This window comes from Telmatherina bonti, assembly GCF_933228915.1.
Source record: "Telmatherina bonti genome assembly, chromosome: 4".
NCBI classification, from domain to species: Eukaryota; Metazoa; Chordata; class Actinopteri; order Atheriniformes; family Telmatherinidae; genus Telmatherina; species Telmatherina bonti.
In genome coordinates this window covers 20,389,394-20,415,886 of record NC_136622.1, presented here as the reverse complement: position 1 = coordinate 20,415,886, position 26,493 = coordinate 20,389,394, and the positions used below count along the sequence as shown (strand labels likewise).

At 37.1% G+C, this 26,493-nt stretch overlaps 1 protein-coding gene across 1 annotated transcript; it reads left to right on the top strand.

Annotated features, from left to right (window-relative positions):
- Positions 1 to 6,556: 6,556 nt before the first annotated feature.
- Positions 6,557 to 25,534, top strand: pik3cd (phosphatidylinositol-4,5-bisphosphate 3-kinase, catalytic subunit delta; the record flags this gene model as incomplete). The annotated part of the gene is made up of 22 exons (XM_079239915.1): positions 6,557 to 6,697; positions 7,301 to 7,529; positions 8,355 to 8,587; positions 8,873 to 9,049; positions 12,058 to 12,213; positions 12,699 to 12,788; positions 13,741 to 13,962; positions 17,893 to 17,989; positions 18,432 to 18,562; positions 18,640 to 18,690; positions 18,814 to 18,981; positions 20,805 to 20,926; positions 21,010 to 21,153; positions 21,253 to 21,352; positions 21,435 to 21,601; positions 22,016 to 22,125; positions 22,225 to 22,303; positions 22,388 to 22,555; positions 24,525 to 24,648; positions 24,935 to 25,080; positions 25,178 to 25,310; positions 25,397 to 25,534. The coding sequence occupies 22 exons, from the start codon at positions 6,557 to 6,559 to the stop codon at positions 25,532 to 25,534; spliced, it is 3,126 nt and encodes a 1,041-aa protein (XP_079096041.1).
- Between the last annotated feature and the right edge of the window lie 959 nt (positions 25,535 to 26,493).

The following is a 26,493-nucleotide window of genomic DNA, read 5'->3' as shown; positions in this document are numbered from 1 at the left end:
ATAAATCATCCAAATACTGTTTTGTACCTTCATAATATTGTGTGTACAGATGACTTGGGAAGTTGTGATGCACACATGAAAACAAAGTATTTCCAACACTGACGTTCAATGTAGTGTTGCAGATTTAAAAACATACAATAAGCTTTTTGGTTTCTAAATGGGAACTTATAAAATTACATCAGTTCTTTTATTATCACTGCTATCTGGTTTTGATTGGTCTGATTGCAGATACTTTCTTTCATTTAGCCCACTACAGCGTTTGAAAAGGCTGCGAGAGCACTGTATGTCCAGTGATTAATTCTGTGCTGCTGTAGAAGTTTATGATGATGACAATTTAACCTGTGAGTAGAAACTCTCAGAATCTTCCAGCAGCCTCTGGCAGCCTGTGGCAACTCATGGCAGGTTGTGTGGTATGTTGCCACAGTCATGGTTTGAGCTTGCTGTCCAGTACCAAGTTTATAAGTTTAAAGGTTTAATGCATCCAAATACTTCACAGTTTGGAAGGTTATTACATAAAATTATTAATACTAATAATGAATTAATGGTTTGTTCCATCTAATATATTTTCTTTAAACTTTTGACACAGGGATATGTATTATTTGTAGCATTGTATTCATTTATATATAACTTTTACACATGACATGTACTTTTATACAGAAAATGGAGGAGGTCTGGAAGTGACACCCAGTTTCAGTAGATGAAGAGGTTTTTGAGGGATGGAAATGGAGATGTAGCTATTTCTACAGCCAGCCATCATGTTAACTCTTTGCCTAACAAGAGTGATGAGGACTCGATGAAAAGAGAGAATATACATTTTTCATATAAGACCTGTAAATATCAAATCCTCGGCTACAGCTTTTGTTCCGTGTGAGGTTGTCTATGACATGGTTGCTAGGAGACACACTAAAAATCCTGAGGAACTTTTGCATTAATAGCATAAGACTTCAATGACATATCTCTGATGGATCCTCTGAGGGATGAGAAGGACAGATGTACACAGAAGATGACAATAGATCATCCACTTCACAACACCTTGATGAACCAAGACATGATGTACGGCTCCTCTCTGTTCAATGAAGGATAGAGAGATTCAGAAGATCCTTCATGCCTGCAGCCAATAAGCTTTTTAATTCTCATTCTGTATATGGTAGATGAGCTGTCAAACAATTTCCCTTTGGGGAAATATAGTAATGCTTATTATATCCTTCTTGACAGCAAAATGAAAAATGTAAACGAGCAATGTGTTGTGGGCCTCACATCTTTGAATACACTTACTTAAAGCAGAGTTTAAACCATCTGTGATATGTTTGCCTGTTTGTGACTGGCTGCTGTTCTGCAATGTTATCCTTTGCTGTTTTTTTTTGTTTTTTTTTACGGTTTAATCTAATTGTTTTGTTCAAATCTGTCAGATCCAACTCTGGCAGTTCAAAACTTGCACAACACTGAAACTTGTAAACCCACAAAAATATATGGTGTCTAGTCTGTGGTGTCCAGTTTTCAGTTGTGTTGTGTGAATTTGCAAGAAAGACTGAGAAGTTGTTGCGTGCCAACCACTATCTATCTGGCTTTTCACGTAACCTGTTTTTCACCGGGTAAGCAAGGTCTGTGTGCATGAGTGTAAGATTACATGAAATATGTCATTGGTGCCAAATTCCAGTTTACACTGGCAGGACTCGTCTTGTGTTGCAAGAAAATTTTACTTGGCAAACTGTTGCCAAATGTTTGCAGTTTCATGCACCCAAAGCTCTGTTACTGTGGAAACAAGATGTCAGAATGCAACCAAACTTTTGCGTTTTACTGTCTCAGAGCTGAAGTATAAACAACACCTTTGTAGCGGAATATGCGGTCTCCTAATCTTATGTTTTTATCATCAAACGGTAAACATGGATGTCTTGTACAGTATCTAGCAATTTCAGGAGTTGCTCATACTTTCATATTTGCTTTAATAAATGTTACTGCAGCAACTATCACTACACATTCACAACTTGACTTAGGGTTTTGTTATGAATGTTCCCCTACAGACAGGCAAATTATTTACGACATATGTCTGGACATTTTCAGTCAACAGTTTCTCATCCTCTTCGTAAAGTTCCAGCATGAGCCTCATCATTTATATCTCCCTCTAAAACCAACTCTGTTAAGACACTTTGGAGTGCCCCAGTAGTATCAAACACTTGACATTGGTTTTCAGCTCAATGAGAGCAAAACTGTCCCTTAAATAAACATTCAGGTTATCAGATGACACCGGAATCAACCAAGTTTAGCCTCATTCTTGCGGAGAGGATGGCCACATACCAAAACGTTTCAAAGTGACTGTTATACACTTGTAAACTGGACATTTAGTGTTATTGTTGGAAGAATATTTTTGTTCATGTGAGTTAACTTGTGTTGACTGTCTTTGTTTATAGCTTATCGGGCCAGAAAATGCATACACAGGAAGTGAAGACCTTTTCAAGACCCCCACCACAGAGCTGTGGGTAAGCTAAAAGACAGTAAACAGGCCACACATATGAACATGTGATCAAGTTATTGTTGTGTTCGCTGGTTGTTAAGGTATAACCATTGTTGAACAATTTGGTGCCCAAATGCACTGTAAAAATGAGCAATGCTGCTGATGGCTGTATAAATACATGTTAACAATACAGCTGTTTTCAATTAAAGCTGTACAAGAGGATTAAATATAACAGCTTTATGTTTAGATAGATAATATTGATTGTAACTTAATACAATAGCTGGGTTTTCTTTTCTTTTTCTTTTTTTTTACATTCACGGCTAAACAGTCTCAGCTCTGCATGTTGTGTACTGACGGGGTTTTTTCAGACTCATAGATGAAAATAGTTGGGGGTTAAGGGTGGGAAGCATATTCATGCTCTGAGTCTGCTGAACATGCTGATAAGTTTCTCTTCTGCACAATCATTTCCTGTTTTTTACCAGCTGGCCCAAAGTTAACTTACAAACATATTGCATTTTTCACAACACTCTCAGATTTAGGCAGATCTTATGCGTTCATAACAGAAGCCTCAGCAGTATAAAAACAGGATTTTCAGAAGTTTAAGTTCACTTTCAAGAGGAGATTAATGGGGTTTTTAAAAAACTAGATAAAGATAAATGACAGAAACATTGAACTGTTTTGTTGTTGTTTGTCTGTGAACTTGCTTTTTAAATCTAGAAGAAGTATCTCTTCTAATCTGACATTGAATAAAAAAAAAACATCAAGCTATTTTGTGCGTAAAACAACAACAGAAAAAAATTAATAGCTTACTGTTAATGGTGGCCCCTTTATTACCCCTTTCTACAGGATGATCGTGGTGGTGTGGTTTATATTGCACTCCCATGAGTGTAGTGGCATTGTTCACAAACTGCTGCGCTGCTGCAGTTTAACTGGCTTCATTGTTAGCATGTGGAAATAAAAAAGAGGAAGGTAGGGTTCCCATTAAAAACAATTGAACTTTGATGGCAGAAATCAAAACAGAATACTTAATGTATAGAAAGAATTGCAGAATTAATTTGTTTGGTTGTAAAAAATAAATAAATCATGGTTTCAGATGCGTCTGAAACATCACCCCACAAGTAAAAATCATTGCAGGACGAGACTTTACAGAAAAGCTTGATCTATTCTGGGTCACAGTGTATCAGACAGTGTATGAAGTCTGAAATGATGATCGGAATAAAAACAGATGAAGAGGTAGTTTGTTGCATATGTCATATATCAAATAACCAATAAATTCTTTTGGTTGTCTAACTTTGTGGCTGTTTATTCCAAAGATTTTTCAACAAAGTAAAATTTTTTGTGATGAACATGATGCAATCAGATATACTGGAAATATGATATGCAAAAAGCTGCAGTTGATTGTTGATTAATAATAAAAACAAATTAGATTCAGCTTATTTCTTACTTGACTGGTTAATACAATGGATAAGTGTTAGCGTCTTTAGTGATACAGTTCAATCCTTTATGTCATCTTAACAGATTTTAAAACTCATGAAATTTTGAAGTATATCATTTGGCTATAAACGTGTTTTGGATATAGATAAAATGCAACCCGATTACATCAGTTAAAACAATAACAATAAAGTACAATATAAATATGCTAAAACTTCCCAGTAACAGAGCAATTCAAAACTGTGGAACTGTTACTTTCATTTAGAGATTTAATTTTTTTTTTTTTTTTTTTTTTTTTTTTTTAGCATAAATCAATTTTAGATCTGTCCTTAAATCCCACTTCTTTTTGCACTGGCTTTTAATTAAACCTGAGCATGTCCTTTGTGTATTTTAATTTTTACTTTTATTTATTTATTTATTTTTTTATTCTAGGTTTGAACAGTGGTATGTTGCTGTTGTTTTACTTTTTTTTTTTTTTTTTTACATCTGCCGTAAAAAAAAAAAAAAAAAAAGAAAAAAAGTGCTAAATAAAAAAACTTGAACCTGAATAAAGATATTCAGTTTGATCTACAACGGCAAAATATTAAGAATTAATTATATTTGACTGTTTTTGTTTTAAATTGGACCTAAAGGAAGGGATGAATGTTTAAAAAGGCACAAAATAAATGCTTTTGATGTTTAGTTAGATCAATGTGTGAGGAAGAAATACTCCTTATTTCTCTGGTCTTTTATATAACTGGATGGAAACAGATGATTTTCTTTTCTTTTCTTTATTTTTATTATTCATCTATTTACGATAACTAATTTGTAGCCTATGAATGAAGGCTAATATAATACTATTACTTTTCCTCATAGGGATTCACCACACCAAGGACTGCCTGCCCCGTCTGCAGATTGTTGTAGCAGTTATTACCCTTTATAGGGGGCTGGAGGGTGGTCCTACACTGCAGTCCTCTGGTTGTGTTGGGGACCCCAGACTGTCATGATTCGGATGATTCCTGTAATGGCGCCTGTGTGTTCATGGGTGGGCTGATTCGTGGTGTGGATGGATCCCCAAAATATAGTTTCCTCACAGCAGCATCAAGTCAGATTTTTATTTTCTTTCTGTTCAGTTTTAGTCGTATTTTTATCCTTGTGTTTAGAGACAGAAAATATGTTGTGTAGAATTTGGAGGGAGGAAGGAATGGGAAAAATTTAGAGGGTAGGGGAACTTGTGTTCCGTTTGTGTGTGTGCATGTGTGTGTCACTTGCATTTAACTCATAATAATTTGTTGTCTTGGGGCCCCTGGCAGCTTGGGGCCCCAGGCAATTGCCTAGTTTGTCTGCCTTGTTGCGACGGATCTGTGTGTGTGCATGTGTAAGCGTCTAAGTCTTAGTATGTAAGTGTGTGGAAGAGATTCTAGCATATTTTTGAATGACTTGTTTGTTGTTAATATGTATTAACTTTTTTAACAACATAAAGCACTTTGTGTTACTTTGTGACATGAAAAGTGCATGATAAAAACATAAAATTTGAATTTGAATTTATATTTCAAAACAGAGTTAATAAATATGGAGGGGGGGTCTGAAGTGTTACTTCTGAGTGTGTGCGTACATTCAGTGTCGAGGGCGGGAGTTGCAGGCAGAAACGTTGTTGCGCTTTTCACTAAGCAGACACTTTGCGGACGGTCCCTTGGCCCGCAGAGCGCTGAGAGGCAGCGCGCGCAGCCGCTCAGTCTGTCAGTCAGCCGGCGTCAGAGCAGCAGCATCACCGCATGAATGACAGCGCAAAGGACCTAGGCAGGCAGAAACACATGAACCAAGCGAATCTTTTTTGACCTGGGGGATTTTTGAACGCTTCGTCCCACTTTGCGGAATCATTGGCGGCTGTTGGGACACGCTGCCGTGATGTTACAGACTCCATCTCCGCTGCGATATAAAAAAAATGGAAGACATACATGAAGAAATGACCGGACTGTAGGGCTTACAGGCAAGTGTGTGCGCCAACAGGTTGTCAGGCTTGCGCTATTATTTGCTGTGTTTAAATTCTACTCTGCTAGCTGATGTCAGAATTCTTCCTTTTGTGCGCACCCTCTGCCTTCGTTTCCTTTTCTCATTTTAAGATCATTTAGCACCGTCAGTGTTGCACCGAGGGCTTATTAAGATATATATATTTTTTACACAAAGGCTAAATAGGATTCCACCTGCCATTAGAGCTGGGGAATTTGAGCTCACACAGCACACTGCTAAATCTGAAATCAATCTGTACTTCCATGGTGTTTATAATTCAAGGGTCGGAAGTTTTTGTAGTAGGCCTATCTTCACCTTATTTGACCCTGAGCATGTGACAATCTGTAAAAACTATAACTGTGTATGTCAAAGATATATTACTGCCAGTTATAAACTGATAGCAACACACACACTCAATAATTTTATTTCTGTTAGCTCTAAATAAATTACTATTATATTTTCTTTAAAATGTAGATGCAAGCTAAGTTACAGTTGTTCTATTTAGACATTCATTGATGATTTCAAACAACAGCCTGGTAAAAACAGATTAAGAGGGATTTTATGAGCAAACAACAGTGTCCACAGTGCCTGGTGTTAATCGTGGATCTCTTAACCCTGGCTGTACTTACTCTGTGTGTTCGGATCAGCAGCAGGGGGGCTGACAGTAGATGAGAGGCCATCACCATGCTCCCAGGGAAGTATGGGATGCAGGAGGAGTGGGAGAAGGCGGGGGACCAGGAGATTATCATGGACTTCTTGTTGCCAACCGGGATCTTCCTCAAATTCCCAGTGTCTCAAAATGACACCATCAAAAACATTAAAAAAGTATGTATCCTCACAAATTCTTTCTTTTTTTTTTTCTTTTTTTTTTACCGATACATGATGTGTGTTTTAATCATACTCTGCATCCATCATAAGCTAACACTGTCTGATTGAGTTTATTGGCTTGACCGCAGAGCAGCTGCACAGTGCTGTTGTGACTAACTCTACATTTACAGTATGCTTTAAAACAAATTACCTGACTTAAAATTTCCTTCAGAAATTAAACTAATGAAAAAGCAGCACAGATCAAACAAGCTAGCTGTGATGCCACTTTTAGAGATGGAGCTTTGCTGCTTGGTGAGCACAGCCAGCTCTCTGTTGAAGCAGATCTGCTGTGAAGTGCAAGTGTGCCAACAGTTCTGGCTCTTCATGCTGTTTGATTTAGCTGTGTTAAGTAATGATTCTTTCATGAGGTTTGAGGATGGAAAAAAAGAATTAAATGTCTCTCAAGTCTTGGTAATTCATAAGGAATTATTGGTTATTTTCAAAAGCTCTCAGGGTGATTTCTTTTGACAATTCAGTCTTTGTTTAAAAGGAAATAGCAATGGCATTGGTTCAGGTAAATTGAATCGCTTTTTACTGTATTACTGATGTCTTTTCTTTCAGATGGTTTGGAAAAATGCCAGAAGTGAGGCTCTGTTCAGTGGACTGGGCGACCCTGATGGATATGTTTTCACCTGCATCAATGAGACAGCAGAAAGGGAGGAACTGGAGGAAGAGTCGAGGCGGATAAGGGATGTGCGGCCTTTTATGTATGTTCTGAGACTGGTGGCGAGGGAGGGCGATCGAGTGGAGAAACTCACCAACACCCAGATCAGTCTGCTAATTGGCAAAGGTCAGCAGCATCATAACACGGACTAGAGCTGCAATGAGGTTTTTGATTGGACAAGAATTTTTTTTTTTTTTTTTTTACTGGACAGAGTTGTACCCGGCAATCCTTTCAGTCATAAACATAGCAATAGTTCTCAAGGAATTTATAATAATTGACTAATCTTTCCTATTAGTCATGCATGTAGTAACAGAGTGAAACAAAGTACATTGTTAATTCCCATTTCATTTAATTTGATTTTTTTTTTCATATTCAGTTTTTTCCTACTTTCAGTTTGTGACAGTGACGTACTGAATTCCTCTTTGGCAGCCCAAGCTTTTCTCCCTGTGATGACACCAGGAAATAAATTCCAATATTGCTTTCACATGACTTGCAAGAGAAGCTTGAGCCTTTTGTAAGGGTGGCTTTAAGGACACCAAAGCTGAAAGCGAGAATTTCAGATGGCCACCATCAACAGCCGTTAAGCTTATTATAGCTTGCACATCAGGCTTTTGACACAAATGCTATCTTGTTTTTTAAGTCCCTTCTAAGATTAAAAAAGACAAAAGAAAACTAGAACTCCTGATTTGCTTGGTTGTTATTTTCATTTGTCTCTCTTTTCAATGAGGAAAGCCGCCACAACAAAACACTGTTGCACACCAGTATGACTGCATTTTTACACGAAAGCTGACAAAGGGTTAAGATGTTGTTACTCTCAGTTACACACTACCATGGATAAAAAGAGCTATGGACCTCTTTGGGTCTCATTTAAACCCCACAAGTAGATATTTATGCGAAATGAATTTATCTCACTTTATGAATTTGTTTGTTTGTTTTTGTATGAACTGTTAGGGCTGCATGAGTTTGATGCCCAGAAGAATCACGAGGTGGATGAATTTCGTGCAAAGATGCGAACGTTTTGCGAAGAGAAGGCTCAGGAGCGACAGGACTTGCCATGGAAACAGTGGATGGAGTACAGCTTCCCATGCAACTTGGAACCACGCTGCTCTCCACCAGAGTGTGGGAGCGTAAAGTCAAAAAACATGAAGAAGATTTTCATAAATGTCAAGTTTGAGGCTTGTGAAGTAAGTTGTTTTTGACTCATATAGCCAAGTTGCTAGTTTAATGGAGCAAATATAGTAAAGCTTAGTTTTGATTGGAGAAATTCCAGTTCCACCTTGTGCAGAGTGAGTGTGGAGGATGGTTTTAAGTTACTGTGAGCACCTTAGGAAATCCCCCTCCCACTTTGTATACACCACCTTCAACACATCACTCAATCTGCAGATCCACTAACACCAGAGCTACATTTTATATCAGTTTTTTAAAAATTTCCACCTGTGTTTGAATTATGGCATCTGTGGCTCTTACAGGAGAGCTTCATGCTTCAGCAGGACCCTCAGGACCTCCCAGTGTCTCTGATAAAGAGCGCTCTCAAGAAGAAGGCTACTGTCTTTCGCTCGGTGCGGCAGGAGCCGGAGGATTACACCTTGCAGGTCAACGGGAGGTGGGAGTTTGTTTATGGGAACCATCCGCTGTGCCAATTCAAGGTGAGTTCCTGCAGTGAAATTGAAAAAATATGGACAATAATTCTGTTTCATATTGACAAATATTCACAGTGTTCTTCAGAACCTCAGAAAGAAAGCTTTTAAGACAGTTGATAGATAAGTCACTTAGGCTTTTTGCAAAACGTTCAAGCTTGACGATTTTTTTTAATACTGATAAAGATATAAATAGATGATATATCTTTAAGGAAGTCACATTTTCTTTTTTTGTTTGTCTCTGACCTCCGGGGTGCCTTTTAGCTTTTACATTTAGAAGCTTTGCAGTGTCAAAAAGTACACAAAAAAAAGACTTGTGCTCCTCCAAGGAAAGCACTGCTACTGAGTTGCTGTAAATTTCTCGTTTGTAGTCCACACTTTTCTTCGCTTCCATGTTGACACCGATGTAAGACCATTTTGAATATAATGTACCTTAGTTAGTTTGGAATGTTTCAAAGAACAAGCCGCTCTTTTGCATTTACTCATTTTTAACTATTGGCTGATTACTCAGAGCAGACTGGGTCTTTTGGGAAGGATCATCATTACCAATTTATTTATCAACCCTGTAACACCAGCCAGGGCTGAAACACAGTTCTGTACATCTGAGACAGGTGCAATAAAGGCATAGACCCAGCCAGCATGTCCATGTGGGTCCCTTAATGCTTAAATTTGGGCTGCAAATAAGGGTCCTAGATTGGTTCGTCTACAGTTTCTAAGTATGCCTCATCTTTGTTTGCCCATATGGCGTACAAGTTGGTTCTGACTGCAACCTGGGACCCAACTTGGGGGCCTTTTAGCCTGTCCACATGGACTTTTAAACATGCCCTGTTTATGCTCATATCCACTTAGCCCAGGTACATCTCTTAAGGGGTTCATATGGGCCCATATAAATGAAACCACCTGGAACCTGCAAAATATGCCCAATTCAAGCACATGCCCTCTCATTACCCATATAGCCCATATATAACCTTTACGGTCCCCACATGGACATAATAGCTGGAATACAGGGCCTACATGGGCCCTGTGCAACTCACAAACTTGGCCCCATGTTGAAACCCAGGCAGAACCAGCTTGAAACCCATATGGGCAAACCATGGAAACTAAATAAACCCACGTGGGAGCTACTATGCCACCCAAATGTAACGCAATGAGAACCTGCTGGCTGGAAAAGCACATAAAAATGGCATAAGCAATTAAAATGAATAAAATATAATTGAAGTATTAAACCTATACAATAAAACCTAGATAAATTATGCTTAAAGAGACAGGAGTAAAACAGAATCCTTCAGTCAGAGGGCAACAAAAAATGTGCTGAAGCAAAGTATAAAATAAAAACATGCATTAAAAATTGTAACTATTTTCCAGTACATGACCAGAAAAAAGGTTTATATGTTAATGAACTTAATGTGGACTCTTTAAAAGAATCCTTGGGCATCTTTTGATAAATATTAGAAAATAACATTAGACAGTGAGGTACCATTGCAAATCTTAGTGTACATGTCTGTAAAGTGCCTTTCTCTGGCAGAAAAGTGGAAAAGTGTTGACCAGGCGTTAGGACGCATGAGCTGTCAGCATTTAATAAAGTCAGTCTCCATTTTTACTGCTGTATGTGAGCAATACTTTACCTTTTGTTTTTTAGTTTTTGTTTTTTGTTGGGTTTTTTTATTTTTTGCATATTTCTCCTGGCATATTCAGCCCTCCATAAATAATGTCACAGTGATACAAGGAAAGTTTGTTGAGCGACGCAACAAGGTTTTAACAGTTTTAAGTCAGACTTATTTCCAGGGTTCAGGGAAATGATCAGTCCCTCAGAGTTTTAATCTGCTGTGACCCACAGGCTGCAGTACAACAGTTATTCCACAGCTAATCTGCTGCCAAAAAATGGACTTTTCTAATCACTCATATACGTCATTTCAAGAAACAACAGTCACAAGAAGGACAAGGTTTTGTTTTCATTCTCCCTTTTTCTGGGAACCAGAGTAACAGTTTTTTGCTAATATGATTGTATGTGTTAAAGAAAAAACAGCTGTGACAACATCAGCGCTTTTCTGGATATTCACCTTTTTGCACCCAGACTTGTAACATAAAAAGGGAGAGCTGCATGCTCTTTAGTCCGATGTTATTCACCACTGTGCCGTGGCACACCAGTGTACCATGAGAGATCGTTGTGTGTGCCATAAGAAATGATCTGGTTTCACCTTATTGGTCTAAAAAACAGCTCTGTGTTCACTTAAACAATCCCCGGTTTCACACTGAATTGAAATATGAAAGATCGAAAAATACCTTTTTCCTTGTGTTTTCTGATTCTTAATCAAAACACAAAGACAAGATGGACTTTCTATTGTCAGTATAGGCTGCTATATTCTTCTTATGCAGACATTCAGTTTCTGTGCACTCCAGCCTGCTGCAGGTTTTCAGCTGGGCCTATTTTATTTTATTTTATTAACACCTATTAAACTTAAAAATGTCTTTGTTTCACTTTGTTTTAATTAAATTCATTTATTTATTTATTCTTTATTATCAGTTTATTTTATCTTATTGAAATTTTGGTCTTTTTTTTTTTTCATAATAAAGCCGCTGAGTTTCAGTTAAAACTGTGAAACATGGCAAACATTTTTTTTCTGCCTTTAGTTGTGTTGTTTGTCTACATGCTGCCTGTGAGTTTCGACCTGTGCAGGTGGTCCATAACAGAAGACATGATTGTCAGATCAAGAGTGGTGTCAGTCAAGATTTTGGTGGCTCAAGTCTCCATTGTTGATTTTGAAACTCCTGCTACCTGCAGGAGTGACTCATATCCGTCTATCAGCTCTGCAGAGAGGAACTACGTCCATCCACACATAATGAGATTTTGACTGCATTAACCTACAGCAAATGAACAGCCTTCAGGATTTAACCAGTGCTATCAGAGCACTGGGAAATATCTGTGGGTGAGCTGACAGATAGCTCTACCAGTAAACAAAAAAAAAAAACCTTCTTATTCCTTTTTTTGTTGTCCATCTCTGTCTTTTTCCCCCTAGTACATTTTCTCATGTTTGAGAAATGGCCAAAACCCTCAACTCATCATGGTGCATCACTCCACCATCAGCAAATATCAGGAGGAGCAAGGCAGAATGTGCAGCCAGATTTATAAGAGTCGCTCCCTATCCAGACCCCCTCCTCTGCCCGTAAAGAAAGTAAGTGGTCCTCTTTTATTAACTTAGCAGGTCTTGTTCTTCTTTCTCATCACAGTTGTCCTCAACAAGCCTGCGGACTTTGACACACTTGAAAATACTGGGCAGCATCGTGTAAATAATTTACATCATTAACAGTTTTGCCTGCGTCTACTGTAGTTTAACGTCTGTATTACAGGCTTTGGAAGTGCACTCACAAGATGGAAGTTACTGGGTTTTTCAAGCTTTTATTTCAATTTGCCGAGAAAAAAAATAAGAGACATGAGCAGCAAGGAACAATAAAATTCCATCAAAGTAAACGGTTGTCAGTTTTAAAACGTTGTTCTGTTTTTTTTAAGAGCAGGTTGTTGTGCATCTTTCTTTTGATATGTTGCTAAACAGGAAATTATAGCAATAGTTTCATAACTTGGATTCCAGTGAAACATATGAATGCAACGTAAAAATGAGCAAAAGAATAACCCAATTTGATCTTCTTTGACTCCTTACAGCAGAACACCTCCTCTCTCTGGTCCATCAATGAGTTTTTCTGCATTCACCTGCAACAGGGCAGCCGAGTCAATGCAGATGAAGGAATGAAGGTTGGTGTGGTTTTGTGTGGGTTTTCTCTCACTTTACTGCTCAATGAAATGTGGCATTGACTTGTTTACCAATATCTCAATTTCAGTTGTAGGAACAGCAGGGTTGAGATGTAAATGACAGGGGTCACATGGTCCAGACCACACGTTTCCCATAATTCATCAAGGCGGTTGGTTAAAACTTCAAAACAGGAAGTGGGGAGGGCCTATCTGGTTTTTACGTCTCACTCTGAGGCCTAGATTCTAAGAAAAAGAAAGACTTCATGCTCTCTTGTCTCACTTACAGATGCACTTCTTCTTTCAAAGCGTTGCATGTGTTGCTACTGCAGGTTCATCCTGCCATATCTTCAGAAGATCTTGTCAGCGTTTTTCCTGCGATTTTCCAGCAAATGTATGCCGAAAAGATGTAGAACATTTCCACTTTTTTTCGTAAAGCTCCAACTCAGAAAAACTGTCAAATTTAAACATGTGTATGTATTTATAAACCTGCTCCAGAACTAACTGCTTCTGTTTATGTGGGTTATTGAGTGCACTTCCGGGTGCTGCATGAGAGCATCGTGACTCATGACTACTTTGTCCCGTCACATAATAATCAGTCTTTCTTGCTATTGGCAGGCAGAGGTTTGAAAACACAAACTCATAAATTTTATAAATGCATATTCAGAACATCTTGACTTGGCAAAAGGCTGGAATGCAATTTGAGAAACATATTAAATTCTTCTGGCCATGTATCATAATTCATGGACACTGAAAGGAACTGCAACCTGTTTACGTTGTGAACGTGTAGACCCTTTGACTCATAGCTTGACTGACACAGGAAGCTCTGAATCATCTATCTCCAATTCTAACTCTTCCACAAACAATTGCCCTCACGCAAGTGCTAAACTATTCAGCTTCCAAACCACATGTCATGGTTTCATTTAATCACCAGTGTGTATATGTCTTTCCCCTGCAGCTTGTGGTGCAGGCTGGGCTGTTTCATGGCAGTGAGCTGCTCTGCAAGGTGGTGACAAGCTCAGAGGTGTCGGTGTGCTCCGAGCCAGTGTGGGATCAGAAGCTGGAGTTTGACATAAATGTGTCTGACCTGCCCCGCATGAGTCGCCTGTGCTTTGCACTCTATGCTGTCATTGAGAAGGCCAAGAAACCAAAAAGCACCAAAAAGAAGAATAAGAAAGCGGTGAGTTTTTTGGGGGTTGTTTTCCCAGAAACCCATGCAATATTGGGGGAGGCTTGCTGGATTCTACAACTTGTGATCGAGTAGGCGAGTGCTCGGGCTGGTGGGTGTGAATTTGTTAACAGGCACAAACAGATCTGTTTCCTCTCCAGTGTGTAGTGCGTGTAGTCAGTGTATGCTGTGTGGGTGTGTTTTGCTGTTGCGTCTGGTTGTGCAAGTGTGTTCAGTGGCAAGACTGCGGTTAACATTTCATCCGTTTGAGCTCTTTTATCTGTACATCAGTCCAAGGAAGGAAGGAGTTGGCTTAAAATTTTCAAGGAATTTTTAAATTTATCTTCACACCCACCATTACACTCAAACACACACACACACAAACACACTAAGTGTTTTACCTACAATGCAAACCACTGAGAATTTAGCTCTCAGACTTTACAATCAATGTTTTCCAGTTTGGGGGCTTTGTTGTTTAGGTTTTTCTCTTACTTTTGTTTGCAACTAAACATTTTCTGTTGTCAGTTAACAAGATTCAGCAATTCATTGAGCAAATATGTTGGCTTGCATAGTTATGGCTATTATGCTGCAATATAATGTGGAGATTTTTACCATTGCGTCAAAAAAATTTTTTTTTTTTCTGTTTATTCATTTATTGTTTTATGTCAGAAACCTTTGGTGCAGATGTATAGCAAACCTTGCCAGGCGCAATCAATCACATGTTACAGAAAGTCATTGTGCTTCTCCTTCTACTTTGCACATATGCAGTATAGACTGCAAAGCAGTGAGCACAAACAAACCAATCGCAGTTTCATAGCATAGGGCTGACCAAGTCCATTCATGAATTGTACCTTTTGCATTTGACACAATGATTGATGGTACAGTCTTTTGCCAATCAGTCAAGAAAATTATATTTTATTATAATGCAAAATGACATTTTTGTACCAGTTGCTCAACATTAGGTTAAAATGAGTTGGGCTTCTGTCGACATTCAGTTCTTCACCAGACAGAGCAAACTCCAGTTTCATAATAGGATAAATGGCAGAGAAATGTAGAGCTGAGATGTAGTTTGTTTTTAAAGTAATATTGCTTTCCTAACATATTATAATTGCGATTACTGATATAGTCATGGCAGCCCAGTCTGATTCCCTTTTTTTATGTTTCATTTCTGCTCTTTTTTCTCTTTACTCTTTCCCTTTCTACCCTTCTGTTTCGCTCTTGTTTTCCTTTCCTTGATATTAATTTATGGCAGAGCAAAAATTAAACTGGGCATGTTTACAAGATGCCTACCTTGGCAGTATCTGTCTGGCACAGATTGGCAAACAGACCACCGTTCAGCATGCCATGATGCTGCAAAGGACAGTTAATGACTAAAAAATAAAACAAAAAAAACCCATTTCTTCTTATGATTGTTCAGCATTCACCCTGTAGAAACATGAGAAAGATATTAGTTAAATACTAATAGAACTGCATCAAAACCGCAAAAAAACAGATTCGTTTTGGATTTTATATTTTAAAGTAGATGTGTAACTTTTTTTTTTTAAATGTACCAAATAACAGAAAATAGATGCAATAAGTTTTTTTGTTTTTTTAAAAATTTTAATTAAGCAAATGTTTCTTTACTTAGTCAAAATTATACTGAAAAAAATATAATAAAAAAAAAAAGTGAATATCTGCAAACTCTTCGAAAACTAAAGGCATACGCAAATTTTTAAAATTACACTTCTGTATCGTAAAGGTGAATATAAAGTTTTTTTTAATCCACATGAGTTTAATCAAAGAGAGTATGTTAAATATCTGAACAAAATTAAATGGCATTCCACTTGGTTTGTTTATTTTGATGTAATACATTTTGTTGCATTACATTGGATTGTCGCTGATGCTGAACACAATTTATTAATAAAAGTTTATGCAGTTTTTTCTGTTTTGATGAAGACAGCATAATGAAGTTATTACCTCTCTTGTACTTAAGGGTAAATTTAGCTGCTAAATGTGGCAAAGGATTGAAAGTATCTTCTTTCAGCCTGAGCATGTTTGTGACGCAGAACACTAACCTTTATTAAGGTGTTATTTAGTGTTTTATTTCCTCTTTAATGATCGACAGCTGGCGCCAGGAATTTGAAAAAGAAGCCGATTTGACTTATTAAATACTTGTATGTATCACATTATTAGATGTAGCAAGTCATGATTAAATAGATTAATAGATGATGGTAGGTTGAATGATATAAATTAAGTTAATTATTTATTTATTTAATTTCTACTTTTTTCTTTTCTTTTCTTTTCTCTGTGTATATAAATGTGTCTTGCTTATATTGGGTGTTTGTTCTGTCTTTTGTCTATTCATTTTTGTCAATATAAAATTTTTTTTATAAAAAAACGTGATAAATATAAAATAAATAAATAAAAAGGTTGGTTTCCTTTATATTCCTTTCAAATATTTGCTGGGATGTTCATTTGTAGTTTCACACTACAGCTAAAACGTTAGTGATGAATCGAACTAATATTAAACTGACATTAACTGATAGACGGCTTTTTCTGGTCACAAAATTAAACTATGAAAATATATTTTTCCTATAGAAAGGTTTAAAACTCTTTGTTAAAGAGAAAAGGAAGTTCTGAAAACTATTTGAATGAAAAGTATAATGCAGTGCACGTACGGTTAGATTAAACAACCCTTACAAACACATCACTGTCACAATTGTGAAATCTTAAAAAACCTGTGGCCTCTGATATCATCTTTGCTCTTTTTTGTTTTTCCTTCTGCTGCATTTTTAATCAGATATAAGTTTATTGCTTAACAAGCGCAGTTCATCTTCATTTTTCAGTATAATGAAGATGCATCAAAACTTTCATTGTCACCATTTACCAAATGGACAATTTAAGAACAAGCACAAACTTTGATGCACAATGAGACAAATTCAGTCGTTGGAAATATGTCCAACTGAGTTCTTCATAAGTTTGCTGGGAATTTTTTTTAAAAGTGTGCTCAAGTTAAATCAAATGATCCTAAATAAACTTGATATCATTGCACATATGTTTAAATATTGCCATGTAAAGATTTTAGATGCTTATTCAAAAACATGCTATTTGGAGAAGATTTTCTTAACAGTTTATACCCATGTTGTTTACCTTTTTGGTGCTCAACTACAAAATGAGTGCTACACTAAGAGAATGTAACGAGAGAGAACTAAGAGAATGTAGACAATGTAAAGAGCGTCCTAACACCTTCTCTGTGAACAACAACAAATTCCCCTTTTTTTTTTTTTTTTTTTTTGCAGATGTGGTCTTTGCATCTTTTGTTTTGACAGCATTACAACAGCTGTGGGCAGCGTGTTTGGGTGGGTGTCTCAAACATAGTGCCCAGGTGTGTTTTTTAAGGGCATCAAGGCCACTTCTGCTTTTTCAGCTACTTCTCACTTCTGTTGCCCGGAAGAGAAGTCCTGCAGCCAGACACGATAGAGACAGACGGAAGTTGAACTATTTTAGCTATTCTTGTATAAGTGTTTTGCTTGTTTTTAACTTCACACTCTTCTCTTGAATACAGTAACCTTATTTTCAACACACTGAAGTATTCAAGGTTATTTTCCTCCTCACGGCCGGGAACTTAGCTCCATTTATGAAACAAGAACATTTGAAATAGAAAATAGTACGTGCAACTGCAAAGCTCTTCTCTTCACAATCTCATATTACAGAAGCAACCTTTAAACTTTCTGAATTTACTCAAATATTTTTCTTTATACTTTGTGGTTTTTACTCCTGACAACCCACCTAGGATGTGTCTTTGTCAGGGCAGGGTTGTATTCTGTAACTGGTACGGAGCACTGCATGTGTTTTAGTGTAACTGTTATTTTACAATAAAAAAGACAGATGGAGAGTCAGAGTATGCTTTTATAACCAAACCAACAAACCTAAACATCCACATGACTCTTCCTATCTTTCCAGGACTGTCCGATTGCCTGGGTAAACACCATGGTGTTTGACTACAAGGACCAGCTGAAAACTGGAGAGTTCCTCTTGTCCACATGGCCCTCTCTGCCTGGTACTTTCTGTCTCCTCTTACATTTTCTCCTCCCATAAATTTCAGATATTACTTCAGATATTCACAGCATCCCCCAAAACACTTGGCAGCACTTCTTTCTGTCAGAAATACAGAATCAGACATGTTGCAACCATGTTCACACATTTTGTTTGTTAAAATAGCCCTTAAATGTTAAGCTATAGGTACTTGTTTATGTAGTGTGGTTGTAAAATGAAATGCTGTAATTGTATGTTTGTGTGGAAGAGCAGTTAGTGTAAAAAATACTGTCTTAGATTAGGTAGTATAAGATTTTTCTCAAAATTTGGACAAAACCTTAACTCTTTAAAGCCCAACCTCAGAACAACTGAGCAGAAAAGTCCAGTTTTTATTCTGAAGTCCTTATTTAATATGATACATTTGGCTTTATAGGGTTAAAGAAAACAACTGAAATTTTTCATTACAGATGACAAAAGTGACTTGTTGAACCCGATGGGAACGGTCGAAACGAACCCCAATGTGGACAGTGCTGCTGGGCTTTTCATACGCTTCCCAAATATCCGCCCCTACCCTCTTTATTATCCTCCACTTGCCAAGGTAGTTTCTCCCGAAAAGACTTTATTTGGTCAAAACACTTGTTTCTATCACAATTAAATCCACATAATATTTTTCAGATAAGTGACTTGGAGAAGAATGGTGATGCACTTTTTCCCTCTAAAGAAGATGTAAGACTGTAAATTTTTCTTAAATTTCAGCATAACTAAAAGTAAAAATAAAATAAAATAGCTGTTTCTTGCTGACCTCAAATATTATTTGAAATTGTGCACGGTTCATTTTTCTTTCTGCAGTACACGAGGCTAAAAGAAATCATGGACAACAAAAACTTCACTGAGATTTTTGAGGATGAGAAAGAGCTTCTGTGGAATCTCCGCTACGAAATCCGCAACTTGCACCCTGAAAGTCTGTCAAAACTGCTCCTCATCACAAAATGGAACAAGCGGGAAGATGTTGTTCAGGTATGAATGGAGAATTCTGGATGAATTTCAACAATTAAAGCTATATCTTTCTGGTGTCTGAAACCAGTCTGAACATGTGTGATTAGCACAAAGACACACTGTTTTATGAATATGGTTGTATCTTGTAATTGGAACAAATGAACCCTTTAAGCCTGATTGGCCATTGTAAGTGCTGATAAAATACAGACAAAATCAGCTATTATAAGAAGATATTAAATGGGATAGTGGTAGTCTAGATCCTAATGTTTACAAAACATGATACAGAGTGTATTGTAATGCACACATTAATGTGTAGAAAAACTTGAACTACTGAAAGTGATCAATTGCATCTGGGTGCACAGAATAATTTTTAGCACAGTGTTCATCTCTGTCTGGTAGGGAGAGACCAAAGCAAAATAAAAGTGAGAATATAACTATTGAAAAATGAGTCTGTTTTATTGCAATTTATTCAAATGATGAAACAGACTCAGAGATTTTGACACTGGGAATATATTCTCTGAGTAGCTTGCTTATCTAAACACCAAGTAACTTGTGATTGTGGAGAAATATTTAATTTATGTTGGATTTGTCTTTTCAGTTTTTTTTCTGAAAGTATGGCCAGAGCTTAATGTACATTTTCTTAGCATCGACATCTAAACTACCAGTTAAAGGTTTGGACACACATCCCCATTGGATTTAATGGAAAAGTGTGTCGTAACTTTTGACAGGTAGTGTATGTGCTAACATGTTCAGACTTCTGTTTAGTTCACTAGCCTAGCTCAGCATGTTAGCATGCTTTCATTACTAGTTTGGGTCAGTGCATTGTTCTGTTTTACAGATTACATTCTTGTCTAAACAAACAAACAAAAAAAAACTTTAAATAATTTTGTTATTTGTGGATGGCACAAGCCTTTAGGCTGTCAAAATTACTAAAGTGGAGGAGGTTATGGAAAGAAATTGTTTTGTCTTTGTATTAATATAGATTTGTTTTTCTTTTTCTTTTATTAACTAATATATTGCAAAGTATGACATAATATTTCCTAAGCTTCATAGGTTTTAATGTAAAAAATAAAATAAAAAATATCTTACCTCTTATACTTGAAAAGTAGTTTAATACCTGAGTGAAGGAAAAAGAACCATAATTGTGCTCTACTGAAGACAAATGCCATACCAGTATGAAATATTAAAAACTAGAAATACGTAGAAGTAACTACAAGCCAGTTGGAGTGCTGGTTCAATTTATTCTTTATCAAGTTTATTAAATTTTAGACATATTAAAAGAAGATACATTGTAAACACCGTGATTGACCATTTTGCCCCCATGTGGCCTGTGGTTGTTTAAAAAGCAAAAGCTTGTAGGAAGACATTTTCTAACCTGCTTAAGGTACAGATTCTTATGTCAGAAACTCTGAGATGAATTGTCATTGACATTAATCTATTCCTGGATCTAGTCAATCATTTATTCTTAGAAAACATAAGCCAAAAAAAAAGTCTTAGAAATGTCTCTCTAATAGCAACATCTTGTACTTTGTGACTTTGAATGTGGTTTGTGATCTTTGAGCTGCAGATTTGATTTACAAAAACATCACTGAAACGTTGATACGTTTAATCAGAAGTATCATTTTATGCGTGCTATGAAACAGAGAAAAGCAGCATTTTTAACATTAGAGAAACTGACATCAGCGTATGAGATAAAGGATTTACAGTTGATTAATTATGTATCAGAATACTCGTTTTCCATTCTTTTGTTGTTGTTGGAGTGAAATTATTGAACACTGAGGTTCCAATTAAATTTTAATTTTAAAAAATGATAGTGTTGATTGTTCTCATCCATTTCTCTTCAGATGGTGAGCTTACTCAGGAGCTGGCCTGAGCTCCCTGCCATCCACGCTTTAGAGCTGTTAGACTACAGCTTTCCCGACCCAGCAGTCCGTTCTTTCACCATCAGATGCCTAAAGAAGCTCAGGTACACACATACTCATGTTCCTGCCTTCAGTAATGAACAGCTTTGATTTTCCTGCTAACATTGCAAAATTGCTGCGCCCACAGTGACGACGAACTGCTGCAGTACTTAATCCAGCTGGTCCAGGTCCTGAAGTACGAGTCCTACCTGGACTGTGACCTGACAACTTTCCTGCTAGAGAGAGCACTATCTAATAAGAGGATAGGACACTTTCTATTTTGGCATCTCAGGTGAGATGCCGTCTTGTATAATGAAACCAAACAGCATAAAGTCTATCAGCAGCTTTTTTTTTCTTCTTCTTTTAACTGGAGATGTTGTGTTTATCATAGATCAGAGATTCATGTGGCATCTGTGAGCTTGCGTTTTGGCCTGATTCTCGAGGCTTACTGCCGCGGAAACATTCACCACATCAAGCTCTTAACCAAACAGGTAATCACAACCTGATTTTGGATGACGTTAAGTCCCTGAACACGTGTTTTTATGATTTTAATTCTCAACTTGTGCCTCTTAGAACGAAGCTCTGAACAAAATGAAGGCTCTGAGTGACATTGTCAAGTCAGGCTCCCAGAAGATGACAGTGGAGTACTTGAGGTTGTGTATCAGACAGGAGTCTTATCTGGAGGCGCTGTCAGACCTACTGTCACCGCTCGATCCCAGTATCATCCTCTCTGAGATCTGGTTAGTGTTATATACAAGCACACAAAGCATAACATTAGGTAAATTGTGTATTTGGGCTTCATGATTGGTTTTTCAGGGGGTGTTGGTATCTCTCATGGTTTTACTGGATTACAGATGAATTTGTTTCTGCAGCCATACTGACAAAATAACATTTATGTTTTACTGAACCACTAGACCTAAGATTGTATTTCAAATCAAACCATATCACAAACATTTTTCATCCCAACAGATGAGGGTGATGCCATTTTTTTTTTTATCTCCCTTCAGTTTGAGCGTATTTATCCCCTTGAAAATGTGTTTGTGTTTATTTAAGAGGTCAATATGCTGGGTTTCTCAGTTTAAAGTAGAGATGATTTGTCTCTTTTTTCTGAAAGAAGTATTTCATGTTTAAAGTTAGTATTTCTGTGGTTTCAGTGCAGATAAGTGCAGATTTATGGACTCTAAGATGAAGCCCCTCTGGCTGATGTACAAGAACCCCTTAACTCAAGGAGACATGGTGGGCATTATCTTCAAAAATGGAGATGGTAAGAATATTCATACCGTCACACACATAACCAGCACAAATCTGTAGCAAACAAAAAAATTCAATTCAATTTGTTTTTGTTTTTTTTATTGCCTGTTAGATCTTCGACAGGACATGTTGACTCTCCAGATGATTCAGCTCATGGAGAATCTATGGAAGAAAGAAGGTCTGGATCTCAGGTGGGAGCAAGTTGGTTTTTTTTTAGCGCACATATAGTTTCTACACCAACAATTGATTGATGTTCGTTGCATCTGCTGTTCAAGAATGATCCCATATGGCTGCCTGTCCACTGGAAACAAAATGGGGCTCATCGAGATAGTGAAGAACTCTGACACCATTGCCAACATCCAACGCAACAACAGTAACAGTGCAGCTACTGCTGCCTTCAACAAAGATGCCTTGCTCAACTGGCTCAAATCGAAGAATCCTGGGTGAGTATGATGGATTTTGACACAGTGATTACTCTTGGAAGCTTAAAAAAAATGTCATCTTATACCATGCAACTTCTCCATTGGTGGCTGTGTAAGGGATGGCCCTCTTTAACTCTAGGAACCAACCACTGAGCTTTTCATGTCTGGGCCAAAGCACTATTTTAGGCATCACAAAAGCTTCACAGCAACAGTGGGGTTAGCATACATCTTGTCCCCAGAAAATTGCCCCAGTTCCACATACTGCAGGGGCATCCCCAACGCTCTGAAGACTACTGCAATATGAGCTGTGTCCCAGTTGCAAATGTTAACTCGCTCAAGCTGCCATTTCATTGTGTATGTTATGTTCGCCTTAAATCAGATTTTTTTTTTTTTTTTTTTTTTTTTTTTGGGTAATTTTTTTGTGCTAGACCAGTTAAGATCTTGACAAATAAAGACAGGCATAAAAACATTGTTTCCTTGCTTATGTATCAAATCACTATTGATCTTATGAAGCTGCATTTAGGTGCTAAATTGTGCTGCATGGGTGGTTTTTCCTTTTGGCACAAATTAGCTAAATAATTTCATGATTTCTTATGTACAAAGTTAAAACAGCTAAAAAGCATACCATAGTGACACAAAAATGTGCCAGCTGCTAATGTATCAACTTACAGAAAATATAATAATTTATTAAAATAACAAGTGAATAATAAGAAAACACTTATTAGCCACAATGTGAAACCATTTATTTAATTTAAAGTTTGGACAGGTTCCAATTAGTACCTCAAGTATCTCTGCCGGGTCCTGGACCTCTGCATATGTTCTTGGTTTCTGGATTTACAAAACTAGCAGATTGTTTTGGAGTGGATTGCATCACTCTTCGCAAAATGCAGGTTGGGGATATATTTACCAAGTGCCTTACAATTACCTCATAAGAACACTGTTAAGAGTTGCTTTATGAGTTGAAAAACACACTAAAAACTGCACTTAAAATGCCATAATTTTTTTTTTAGATGACATCACTTCCAAGTCTATTGAATTGACCAATCGCTGCCTGGAACAGTTAATGTAAGAATATTGAAATATATTTGAAAGACATCACAGTGACTCTTTAAATGGACAATAATTAATAATGGATTGATAATTATCAACAAAATTAAACAAAATGCATACACTGACAATAAATAAAAAATGTTTTGTAATCAAACTCCTTTTTAAAAAAACAAAACAAAAAAAACCCAAAACATACAGTAGATTTATCATAATTCTGTGGAACAACAATATCTTCATTTGGTATGACTTTGATATTTCATTAGATAGGGATTATATGCTGCTTCTGTGACTGGAATACACAGGTAAAGGATGTGTATATATACATTAGGTTGTTTCATGTTTAATAATGCAACCTGAGTGTTTTGATGTGTGGTTGAAAATATAATAAAAATAATAATATATATATAAAAATAGATATTTATTGTGCCTTAACCTTAAAACAGTCCCAGGCCAAGATCAAGTGCACTGGCAAATCAGGCAACATTAAATGAGAGTAGATATTTATTTGGTGGCAGTCAGTCTGAAGGTTTCCTCTATTCTAAGGGCTCCTTGAATAACAAGGACTATTTGATGTGATGAATAAACCTTTGTATGTCATACTGGCAACACAGGTTTAGCTGACAGCACAGCAGAACAGAAGGGTAATTAGCTTGAAATGCTGCGGAGCCTAAAACAGAAGAGAAAGTTAGTAAAAGCTTAACACGATGAACTCTGTGCATGTCTAGACTGTGAGAGGATGTAACAGTCAATCATTATTCTACCACAGGAACTTCTCTGTAAATATTTCATACAGTAAAAAGCAGCAGTGAAGACAACCCAACTTATATGTGTGTATGTGTTTGTGATATGACAAGGAAAAGAGGATTGTACATGTACTATAAGAGAAGAACACACAGTCATGCTTTGGTTCCTTGTTCCTTTTTACCTTTTCTGTCACCAGGGACAAACTCGATCAAGCAATAGAGGAGTTCACGCTGTCCTGTGCCGGCTACTGTGTAGCTACTTATGTGCTGGGTATTGGAGATCGTCACAACGACAACATCATGATCAGGGAAACTGGGCAGGTCAGGCTTACAAACATATCTGAATCACTGCTTAATTTAGAACATCTTTATATCATTCTTTCTTAATTCCTATTGATTTTTCATTATTTGTCAATATTCCATTTAACAAGACTTGTAACTTAATTATACTTTGTGGTAAGTTTTAATGAAATTACACAAGGTGTTTTGTTAAACTGGGGGCTTACAATGGAAGAAAATCCTTCAAGTGATCCATCAGTTAGTGAGAAATTACAATGATCAGTGATTCAGAAACTTCCCAACACTGATTTCAACCATTGTGTTTTAGCTGTTCCACATTGACTTTGGGCATTTCCTGGGTAACTTCAAGCGGAAACTTGGGATCAATCGGGAACGCGTGCCTTTTATCTTGACATATGACTTTGTCCACGTGATCCAGGAAGGACGGACAAACAACAGTGAGAAGTTTGAAAGGTACAGTTTTTGCCCTTTGTGACTAACTTGATATTTTTCAGATGTTATATACTTTTTTTTTTTTTACCAACATCTCCTTTGGTGTATATGTTGTCAGGTTCAGGGAGTACTGTGAGCGTGCCTACAAGATCCTGTGTCGAAATGGGACACTGTTTGTCAACCTCTTTGCTATGATGAAGGCAGCAGGTCTCCCTGAGCTGTCCTCTTTCAAAGATATCCAGTATCTAAAGGTATGGAATAGCGATAATGCTGCTAATGATCATTATAATGAGGATCATGATGAGAATATTTACACTTGTTTTTTATTTTTTTAAAGGACTCCTTATCTTTGGGCAAATCAGAAGACGAAGCGCTGAAGAATTTTAAAGTGAAGTTTAATGAAGCTCTGCGAGAGAGCTGGAAGACAAAAGTCAACTGGATGATGCACTCCTTGGCAAAAGATAATCGACCATGAAAAGAAAGAAACTAATGAAACCAACAATAAGGGATTTTTAACTTATAGACATAGAAAGGATGAAAATAGTGATAAACCTTTACAATATGGACGGCATTCAAAGACAGGCATTAAGAAATGTTTACATGTGACTGGCCTGTTTGGCCATGATAATTAACATGATAATTAACGTCCAAACAGAGGCATCCAAAGACAATGGGATGATTATAACGCATCCTTTTGATGCAGATATTCACACTCTGTCATCTCTTTCACATGAAAAGGAATATTTTGGGGAAGAGTCCAAACCACATCAAAAAAACATTCAAAAATGGGTGGAATGGCTACTTGAAAACTACAGACTCTAATGAAGTCAAAATGAAAATCCTTCTGAACAACTGCATTACTCAGCAAGCTGCAAACAGACTGTGTGGTGGCGCTAGAAACCAGAACGTCAACAGAGCTGCAGTTCCGCCTCAAAGACTTTTTGTACAATTTACAGACCTCCATGGCGCAGTCACATCTTCCTTTTCAACCTCATCTTTGCTCAATAGTGTATTGTATGTTTTTGTGTGTGTGTGTGTGTGTGCGTATTTGTTTTGGATCTTATTTAATTTGGTTCCTTTAAGGCATTTATGAAGCACTTAAAGGTAGTTTTAAGAGATTAATGTCTTACTACTGTAACATTTTCGAGTAATATTGCCTTGAAGAATATGTTTCCTCTTAAGTGCCAGTACACATGAAGCATTGTAACATTTAAAAGTGTAAGAGGATATTTTATGTTAAATGTTTTGATAACATGCTGGAATGCTGGGCTATACCCACCAGGAGAACTTTACAAAGCAGCTACTACATATTTCAGCTGGGGTAGGTAATGTTGGGGAGCGAGCAAGATTTGAAAGTGGCACCTCTGTCCTCCCCCTCTGGTTTTGCGGCTTGTGATCCAACACTTTTTTCTTACCTCCGCCAAGGAGGTTATG